Source organism: Camarhynchus parvulus, chromosome 2 (genome assembly GCF_901933205.1).
Source record: "Camarhynchus parvulus chromosome 2, STF_HiC, whole genome shotgun sequence".
NCBI classification, from domain to species: Eukaryota; Metazoa; Chordata; class Aves; order Passeriformes; family Thraupidae; genus Camarhynchus; species Camarhynchus parvulus.
In genome coordinates, this window is record NC_044572.1 from 6,438,580 (window position 1) to 6,448,951 (window position 10,372).

The window sequence follows — 10,372 nt, forward strand, 5'->3', positions numbered from 1 at the left end:
CCATGTCACCACAAAGTCACCCAGGACATGGCCACTGAAGTCCAGAGCTGAGCTGGTGTAACTGTAAGTGCTGCTGTGATGATTTGCATGGAGGATACATCCAGACAACCGGCTGTCTACAAGAGGACACGATTGTCTGTATCACTGCTAAGGCAGACCAAACTGCCTTAACCCAAACTGCTGTTAAACTCACAAGGTGGAATTTTTTTTGCATTTCCATACCACCTCATAACACATACCCAGCATATGTGCAGCTGGGGCAAATCTGAATTGATGCAACTCTACCAACGGTGTCACTTCATCATGGGACCAGCACATGTCCTCACACAGGCCCAGCTGTTACCAGTCACCCCAGTCCTGGTACTGGTGCAGAGCCACAGGGAACCAAGATCCAGGTGGATGACTGTGAGTTGGTGGAATGGCAGGCAGATCCAGGGTCAGGCTGGGATGCAGCAGGGACCCACCAGCCCCTGGCACAGAGCACAGTCCTGCTCCTCCCCATCGCTCAGGGAAGGGCAGATTCCCGTGGCAGACCTGCAAAGCAGAGCAGCCCTGAGGGCACACACACCTCATGCTCCAGTGTGCTGGGGGCCTGTCAGCTTCACTCATGTCCCTTCAGAGGGCTGGGGCTGGGCTTAGATCAGCAGCCTTCCCACTGGATTAGCACAGAGCTCTGCAGCTCTGCCGGCACCATGCCTGCGCCTGTCAGGATCTATCAGACAGCCAAGGCTTAACAACTAATAGAGTAACAGAGTGAAGAGATAAAATCACCCCTTTCTGAAATAGCCAGAAACACCCTAGCTAATGCTGAACACAGATTATGATTTTACGGAAGGGAGGCTACAGCACTGTTGGGGGCTGCATGCCAGGGGAAGCCAAAGCTGCAGTGGACAGTCCATAGGTGAAGGGGCAGAGTGGTTCCCATCCCAGTTGTCAACCATGGAATGGGATTCAGGGGCACTGAAACAATTGGGATGGACCAGGAACACTGAAGGGGCAGAAAGATGGGGAAGAGGGTTGTGAAATAAATGACAGTGCAGTGGCTGTTTTCCCCTGCTGTTGATCCCTCAAAATGTTGTTGTCAGGAAGGGTTGGGAACAAAAAGAAAGTTGCTCAGATTTTGTGCCTTCAGGCTTGAGGTTTTTTTTAATATATATTTTTAATATGTAATGATCAGGATGAATGGTGGCTTCCACCTTTTTATCAAGACCAGCATGTCATGCTCAGACAGACCCCACAAATCACTCAGCTCCTGCTATGATCCTCACGTGTGTCCTCACATGGCTCCCAATGGCTCTGAGTTTGTGCTCCCCACCCATGTGTGCATCCATGTGGCCCCCTCCAGGCACCAGGAGTCAGCTGGGGCCATCACATGGTGGGCCTGGTCAGGGCAGAGGGAGCATGTGCCACGCCACAACCACAATGGCAGGCATGTTCCTAGATCTGCATGTCACCACCAGTTCTGGCCCATCCTCATAAACCACTGCAGAACAAGAGAGCAAACTCACAGCTTGATGTAAATCAAGCTTAGAAAGATTACGAGCCTCTTCTCTCATGAACTCATGTGAGTTATGGAAAAAAAATGCGCTTAGAGCCAACAGCTGTTGTTTAACAATTTATTCAGGGGGTCAGTGGGTGGGGAGGAGGGTGATGCTCAGTCTCAGCAGGCCATGGCTGGCAGGGGGGAAGCCCAGCTAGAAGTAGTTGACGACTCTGCGGATGGACTGGACGCTGGCGCTGCGCGCCTGCCACTCGCTGAAGCTGCTGAACTCGCCGCGCTCCACCACGTACATGCGGCCCCGGTAGTTGGGCTCCTCATACAGCACCCACCTGGGCACAAAGGGGGGGTCACCTGGGCCCAGCACCCTGCTCCTGCAAAGTGGCTGCTCCAAGGGGCTGCATTTAGGCGCTGCTGGACTGCAAACCACAGGGCCGGATTCCCAGTCCCACCCCACACATGGAAATGCTCCTGGTGGAGGTCACTGTGGGCCCTTCCCTCCACTCTCCACAGTGTGGCCTGGCAAACACCCAAAGTCAAACTGGACCTTGCCTTTGGAAGATGTTTTGGGTTACACCAGCAATAAAACCTGGGCCCAAGGACTCCCTGCTTCACATTCACATGAGCTTCACAATATGCAACAGAAACAATTTAATAGCATTTATAGAGCTAAAGAAGGATATGAGTCCCCCCAGCCCCTCCATAAACCCCTTTTTTAGGGACTGTAAGGAGAAACATGTAATGCTTGATGGACCTTTTGTCTCTTTGAACTGATTCATTAGCTCTGATGGGAACCATATTTAGTAATTTCTCTCTTTGTTAATAATTCCTAATGACCTCTGTGATGCTTTCCAACAGAGAGCACGGCTTGGCTTGGTTATCTGTACTTTGTCTCTACACTAAGAATTAATGACAATTTTCCCTTGGAATGCAGTCAAATGGATACAACATTCAATGACCTTGGTGACTTTGGCATGCCTGACTTCTTCACCTGGCTTGGCTACATTGCTCTCCATCACCCTGGTTGTGATATGTCTTTCTCCATTTGTAGGTCAAGTCAGGAGCAATTCTGATGATCAAGAAAGACAATTTTGCTGCTTTTCTCTCCCTTCACATGATCTTACTGTGACCACAAGTGTCACCCCTGTCCTCTATGTGAGTCTCTCATGCTTCTTAACCAAATTTTGCCATTGCTCTGACAGTTTTATGGTCAGGTTACCACCCTGACATTACTGAGCTGTTCATCTCTGCCTCTTTCCTCTCATCTCCATATTTCTAAGATTTTATGAAGATCTCAGCTGCTTTTCCCGTTTATGTGCTTAGCAATGACAGCAAAGCAGAAATGCAATCCTCCCAGTCATTTGGTTTCTGTGGTCTGTCTTTGCAGGAATTCAGCTGGGACATTGGGGTTGGGACTTACTGAGTGTGAGGGATTTCCAGGGAGAAACTTCTTCAAGAACTAGAGGGGTCAAAGACTGCTGGGCCTTGAGGGTCAGACAACAGCTGATGAACTCAGATCAGTCTAACCCAAAGCAAAAAAGCTGGAGGCTTAGAAAAAATTGTTTATAAAACCATCCACTAACGGGCATTATTTAAAAAACAAAACAAGAAAAGTTTGGGGTATTCATCCAAGGCACCTTACAGGTTCCTTGGCATATTTGTTTTGTGTTTCTGAGAGGACATGGGGTGGGACTGTGGTGGTCCCTTCTCCCAGATCCCTGTGCAGGACCAGCATGTGGATACCAGCATGGAATACTGTGCCTTGGTTTTGTGAAAGAGCATCCTGCAGTATCAGAGCGCTGTGCTGACACGTGGTTCCTGCAAACAAACAGCCTCATTCTCTGGCACTTGTTGCAGCCAGTTTATATCCAAACTGGAATTACAAAATCATCCTCAGCCTTTTGCTTTGATGGTCCCTTTGCAGCATGTGGGGAAGGCTGCCCACTGCTCACCTGTGAGTGTAGTGTACCCCCACCACATATCCCAGTGTGCAGTGACAGAAAGCATTCCCAGCTTAATTAACAACAATTTATAAAACATTCCTCCTCTTTCTTTTCAGCTTTTCTGCTCTAGGACCTGTTTCAACAACAGGTGGACCATGGGGAATAGAGCAGGGGGAAGAACAGCCCCTCACTGTCTTGTCTTTCCCAAGATTTCTTTCCAGACACATCGTTGATGTGTCTGCACCATTACATGGAGGGAATGGGACAGGCTTTGGTCTAGATAGAAGCAGTGAGTGACCTGGTGTGGTGATAAGAACCCCCTCTGACTTGTCCTTCTGCTTCGGGAAGGCTGAAAAAACCCAAAAACCACAGGAATAAAAGGAATAGCAGAAAGATGGGAGTGAAGTGTGCTGGCAGTGCAAGGTGATGAGTGAAGGACTGTATGGCTTACTTAGCTGCTCCTTTATTGCCTGAAATTTACATTCTCTGGGACCATCAGTGAGAGGGGAAATCAAGTCAGTCAAGAGCCCAGAAAATAAAAAAAAAGAGATGATCTTGTCCTCAAGCCCAGCATGGGAGAGCTGATCCAGGCACATAGCACACAGCCCTCCAACATCTCAGTGCTGTGTTTCATTAGCACATAATCCCAGCGGACACGGGAATAAAATGCTCATGGAACCAACTCAAACTCTATAAGCCAACACTGGCTGCTCAAACTGAAAAATGAGGAGGAGAATGCTGTAGCATCAGCCTGAACCAAGCAGGAGGCTTTCAGTGGAGCTCAAAGTCACTTATTCTTCATGCAGGACTTGAGCAGTGCCACGGGCAGGTACCACCTTTGCTGAGAAATATGTGATGTTCATTATTTGGGTATGTGTTCTGCTTTGTATTTCATAACCTGACTGCAGAACACTCATGAATACTTCAGCAGAATAAATGGTTGGTCTGATTCCTTCAAGTTATTCCACTGTAGTATGAAAAGCTCTTTTTGGGGTATTCTCTCGTGGACTGCAAACCAAATTCAGCTTTTTAAAATTGCAATTTCTAGGTTGTCCTCTGTGGAATGGCTGAGGCACAAAGAGGACAAGAACCCCACATCTTCATCTAAAATCAGATGATCCCATATGTGATACTGGAGCTGGCTGTGCCGTGGGACGGGCGAAGCCACTCACCACAAACCTGCAGCAGCTTCCGAGGAGGCGGTGACACCTCAAAACTGCTCCAAAATAGCAATTCATCACCAGTGTGCCTTAAACAGCTTTACCATCACCCTTTCTGGCTGTGGGGAGAGCAATTGCCTGCCCCAGGAAGGCAGCAGGGAAGGTGCTGGACCCCTCAGGCTCACCATGCACCGTGCCAAAGGCTGATGTTTGTCTCCATTGCCATGTTTCCAGATGATCCATCATCGCTTCCCGCGGGCACAGCCGCCTCCACAAAGCGCAGGCAGCAACTTTTTATCAGCACATGACACCATCCATGGGTTTTGAAATGGAAACAAATATTTCTGTATCCAACAGATGTCGTGTTGTGGGAATTGAGGGTGAAAATCAAAGAGGGAGACTGTGGCTGAAACTGCCTTTGTCTCCACTGACCCCATCTCCTCTGCTCCCCAGACATTCAAGGATGAGTCCTGGGACAGCTTTGCCAGGTTATACCCAGCACCATCTGCACCTGCAGCACCTCTGGAAGCACCTGGGTTTAGAAGGTCCATCCAAAGGAGAAAAGTGGTGCTATAGGGTCCCTTTCCCTCCCTGCTCTCACCTCTCTGCAGTAGTATCTCATCCTTCCCTCCCTCCTCCTGCAGCCCAGGACAGCAGGTCCCTCTGCATTGATAAAGGCCTTTAATTGCCTTTACAGACCTTTCCAAGCATGTCCAGCACTGATCTTCCCAGGATCTGAATGCAATGCTACAAACCTCAGTGAGTTTCCTCACCACACTCCTCTCCATGCTTTATTTTTTCCTATTTTTTCTCACTATTCATAAACCTTGAGAAGTCCTGTAATGTTAACACAAACAATCCAGACTCTCATGTGAGGGAGAGCAAGCTCTGTGCCTTTTATATATTTTGTAGGTGAGGGAGAAAATCAATCTGAAAAATTCAAGTGCTTGAAAGTTTCTGGGCAGCTTCCCAGTTTCTCAAGCTCCAGGCTCTGCTACAGGGACCCAAACAGTAAACTGGCCCTAAAGCTCTTGTCAGAGTACTCACAGGCTCCCTCTTGGCTTTGTGGTGCTGGTGCTCAAATGCTCAGCACTAACAGGGTCCCTGGTGGGCTCCAGCCATTTCTTCCCATCAGGAGTGAGTAGCTCTGCTCCTTAATGAACTGCCATTGCCTAATTGGATTTTTGGAAGAGGAGAAGGCTTGGCTGGATCAGAAAGGCTCCTGCAGGACACTTGCTGCTGTCAGGATATCTTGATGGCAACAAGCTTTCTCTATTCTTAGGGAAAAAAATGGACACAAAGGGTCCAGCCTCTCACAGCAGGTGCCTGTGAGCTGCACAACATCCAGGACAGGTGAAGAACAAGGAATCTGTGCTCCCTCCTCTGCCCCAGGGCCTCCCTCCTGCCTCCTGCTGCCTGGCTCTGGGAAGGTGTTATGGCATTCCCCAGCTCCCAGCAGGCTTGCAGTGAAAACACAATTGTCACAAGAGGAAAGGGGAGACAGACAGAGAACAGCCTCTCTGACGAGAAAAAAAAAAACCACACAAAAAGGACCAACACCATTGAGAATAGCCACAAAATATCACAGAAAAGGCAAAACTGACATCCTGCCCAGGCCTTCAGGAACATCTGTAGGGGCAGGAGGGTGGGGCTGAGCCTCAGTCTGGGCATCACCACCGCTGTCAGCCCTGTCTTTCAGAGGCAGGATTTAATGTAAAGGGGAGCTGCTGCTGCTGCCTCACTTTTGCCATCTTAGGAAAAGGTGTGGTGAGGCCACTTGCAAAGCAAAAGCCCTGACCTGCATCACCTGGAACCATTCATCCAACCTCCCTGAGAGCTTCAGCATGGATTTGAAAGAGGAAGGGAAGGGAAGGGAAGGGAAGGGAAGGGAAGGGAAGGGAAGGGAAGGGAAGGGAAGGGAAGGGAAGGGAAGGGAAGGGAAGGGAAGGGAAGGGAAGGGAAGGGAAGGGAAGGGAAGGGAAGGGAAGGGAAGGGAAGGGAAGGGAAGGGAAGGGAAGGGAAGGGAAGGGAAGGGAAGGGTGGTTTTAGGCTTCTCATTTCATACACCTTAAAATGGTGTGCCAGAGTTCTTGTAACTCGTGCTTAGCTGCCACACTCCAGAAGTCACACCCCTTTGAAGCGGTGGGCAGGCACCAACATTCACCTTTAACAAACATTTTTAGGCTTTCTCCAAGTGTCCCCAGCACTGAGAGGGTTTTCCACGAGGGAGGGCTGTCTGCAGCCCCTGTCCCCTGCAGTGCCCAGGGCAGGGAGTGGCAGTGGCTGATGTGGAGTTACTTACGCGCCGTCGCCGTACACTTTGAGGGCATTGATGCAGGTCTTGTCCCAGCCTTGTCCCTGCAGGAAGGAGCAATCCTCTGTCAGCTCCAGGCTGGGACCCCTAAAATGGCTCCCCTCGAATATCTCAATCCTGTAATGCTCGCCGTGCTGGGGACAAAGGGAATGGAGTCAACAGCAACACCAAAACAGCACAACAAATTATTCCTCTGGCTTGTATCAGACAGAGAGGGAGACAGAAGGGTGCTTTGGAAGGGGAATGTGAGGATCCATCCAAGAGCACTGGTGCCAGCATGAACAGAGCTCGCACAAACTCGTGCTGCCTCCCAGCACACCAACCACGAAAGCAGCCAAAAATCCCTCAAACCTGTGCCCAGCTGCACCTTCCTGTGCTGCTGTGCACATGCTAACACATCCTGGGGTGCCAGTGCTCAGGCACACATAGCCTCTCATCCATCTGCAGATCCCCCCCACCAGCCCACAACCCCTCCATCCCCAATGCAGCATCAGCTGCAGCCCCAATGCTCTGCACACCCAAACAGGAAAAAAGAAACATATCCTGAGTGTACAAAGATGCTGGATGATTCCCCTAAACTAATTTGTATTGCCTGCAGTTTCATGCATAGCTGCTGTTCCTCGTGAGAGATGTTGTGCCTTTCTTTTAGGAAAATAAAAACAGAGGGGAGAAAAGGAAACTTTCCCAGCATCATCGCTGCTGTGTGAGCCCTTGATGGTCACATGTCACAAATGACTCTGGGGACATCTCTGCAGCCTGTGGCAGAGCTATGTGGGACAGAGCGAGCTCAAAGGATATTTTTAAGCCAAATTCAAGGAATACCTAAAGGCATTTTTCAAATAAACAACGTCAGCACACAAGAAGCTGGGCTGCCATTGCCAAAGCCCACAGCAGGCAGCAGCCAGGCAGACACCAGGCCTGAGCAAACATTCCTCAGGGAATCTGCACTGCACAAACCCCTCCAGGCCCTCACTGGCATCTCACAGGAACATCTTGGGCCAGGAAAGGAGGAGCACATCCTTGTGCTGGCCAAGGTCCAGGGCCTGGGCCAGAGCATCCCTCCATGAATGGATCATGGAGGTGCTTTGGGGATGATGTTACAGACCTGAAACAGATCTGCTGCTGTGCCAAAAGAGAAATCCCACCAGCTCCAGCTGGGCTCACCATTTCCCCAGAGGCTCTCAGTGGTAGGAGAATCAATGGAAAGACCCAACCCATACTCATTTCTCTTTGCTACCTTTTAATCTTCTCATGTAAACCTTCCTCTGGACAGTGCTTTTAAAAGCTGGATAAGGGAAGGGAAAATAATGGGTTTAGTTTAGGATTACCAGGGTCAGAGGGTGGTTTGCAACAGCAGAGAATTCAACTAAAATTTGCTAGGAGCAGCCCTATGGTCTGGTTAGGAAGCCCTTGGGCTGCCCTGTCCCCCTCTGGGTGCGTGGGGAGATGGAGCAGCTGCAGCTCAAACTTGCCTTGGGCAATGAATCTCCTTCTGAATTCCCCCGTGAGTATCTCACAGCAGCTCACATTAAAAGGAAAAGCACATGGTACCAGCAGGACCTTGCCATCTCATCTGGAAAAGCACAGGAATAGCTCATCCTCTTAAAGGCTCTGTGTTTCACTGTGAGAGGAAGAAAATGCATCTTTCTCCTGTCTGGGGACACAGGAAACTGTCTTGGCTTTGTGGCCTGCTGTTTTGCGGAAATAAACAAAACTCCACAACTTTTGTGAGAGTTGTAAAGCCGGTATGTTTATTACAGCGCTGGACACATGTGGGAATCGTTCCCCTAAAATGACATGCGTGCTTCTGGGAACTTCAGGTCTCTTTTTATCCCCCTCTCAAATACATATGCATACAATTTCACAATAGGTTCATACATATTCATTTTTATGAATTTCCCATGACATTTGCTGCTAGTTCTTCTTTATCAGAAAGAATTCTTAGGTCAGGTGTACCTGCTCTCACAGCAGTCTCTGTCTCTCTCTATCACTCCCCTCCCCTTATCTGTCTTTCACTGAAGCAGTTTCTCTGAGCCTAGGCTTTTTGCAGCCAGACTACACAGCAAGCTACATACTTAACTCAAAGATGTACATTCCACCTAAATCAAAATTGATTTCTACTTTGGAAAATTTCTACTTTGCCTCACTGCACAGACCGCTCTGAACGGGGACAAACCCATCCAGAAAACTCCTTCCCGCTCAATGGGACACCCTATTCCTAAAGAACACACATTTTTATGGCAATTATTCACATGGCTCCAGTGACCAGGATAAACTAAACCCAACGGTGCTCCAGCTGGGAGAGCCAACAGCAGCAGCATCCCACTCACCATGCCGATGGGCCGGCAGGAGCCCAGGTGGTCGCTGCGCCCGTTCCAGCGGTAGAAGTCGGGGTACTCGCCGTGCTCCAGGATGTACTGCTGCCCTCGGAAGTCTGGGTGGTCAAAGCACACCCAAGCCCCGCTCTGGACACAGATGGAGTTGACCCTGTTGAGGAAACCTTGGTCCTGGAAGTTGTTGCAGCTGCCACAGACGTCCAGCTTCCTGCCTGTGAAGCATTTGCCTTCGTAGAAAGTGATCTGGGGGGAGGAGGAGAAAAGGCCTGCGTTGAGCAGCAGGGACACAGCTGGATTCCCATTCCAAGCAGAAGGGAATCTCTTGCAGATGCATCATTTCAGGGTGGTTTGTGTTATTTTAGCTGCTTTCCAGCAAAAGCATCACTGGCATTTTTTCCTAAGCAGCGTATTTGTTTTTCTGGGAACGCAGCGCGTCCCGCATTTATGACACTTCTCGCCGCCTCGTGCTCACTCACACATATTTCCAGCAGGAATGTTTAAACAGGAAATTCAGCTCCCGAAATGCAGCTCCTTCTGCCACACCCTCCCCATCCCTGCTACCAGATTTGCTCCCGGGATCACCACTCACACCACTGCTGGCTCTATTACCCTCATCCACTCCTTCCCCCCGCAGGATGCTCGGGCTCCCCGGCCCCAGGCTGAAAGGGAAGGGTCGGGTCGTTACTTACTTTTCCTGAGTATTGGGACATTTTCTGCTGGCTGCTCTCCAAGACCAAGGGCGGGAGCCAGAGCAGAGCTGCGATGGACAGACCATTGGACACGGCGCTATATAGGGGCGGCCGGGGGGGCCGGGCCGGGGCTGGTGTGGCGAGGGCTTTGTAACAAAGCCGCGGGAACCGGGGCTTTGCCTTTCCTGCTTCGTAGGCAGAACCGCCGGTAACGGGGCTGCTGAGTCCGGGCTTTTGATTTTGGACAGATGATCTGACAAAAGATTTGCTTGGCAGGGCTTTGGTCGATTAGCAGTGCACATTTACTGCTCCTTTTTGGAGGACTTTTTTTTTTTTACTTTTTTTCACTTTATTTCTATTTCTTGTTTACTTCCCCCCTCTGTTTTCCCCTAGTATTTCTTTTTTTTTTTCCTGTCTTTTTCCTCAGCAGCA

The 10,372-nt window shown here is 49.8% G+C and overlaps 1 protein-coding gene across 2 annotated transcripts; it reads right to left on the minus strand.

The window, feature by feature from the left end:
- Positions 1–1,630: 1,630 nt before the first annotated feature.
- On the minus strand, positions 1,631–10,051 carry CRYGN (crystallin gamma N). 2 transcript variants are annotated; one of them, XM_030943072.1, is made up of 4 exons: positions 9,941–10,051; positions 9,246–9,494; positions 6,904–7,049; positions 1,631–1,830 (listed from the first exon to the last, which is right to left on the minus strand). In XM_030943072.1, exons 1-4 carry the CDS (start codon positions 9,959–9,961, stop codon positions 1,695–1,697), a joined length of 552 nt encoding a protein of 183 aa, XP_030798932.1. In that variant the 5' UTR covers positions 9,962–10,051; the 3' UTR covers positions 1,631–1,694. The 2 variants fall into 2 exon arrangements, with proteins under 2 accessions (XP_030798932.1, XP_030798934.1); XM_030943074.1 differs by lacking the exon at positions 9,941–10,051 and adding an exon at positions 9,861–9,888.
- Between the last annotated feature and the right edge of the window lie 321 nt (positions 10,052–10,372).

Excerpts from the sequence above, each read along its gene's own strand:
- CRYGN (XM_030943072.1), bottom strand. The coding sequence starts at position 9,961 with ATGTCCCAATACTCAGGAAAA. Across the intron at positions 9,495-9,940 it reads TGTCCCAATACTCAGGAAAA|ATCACTTTCTACGAAGGCAA; the intron begins GTAAGTAACGAC and ends TCCTCCCCCCAG. Across the intron at positions 7,050-9,245 it reads CCTGCCGGCCCATCGGCATG|CACGGCGAGCATTACAGGAT; the intron begins GTGAGTGGGATG and ends CTTTGTCCCCAG.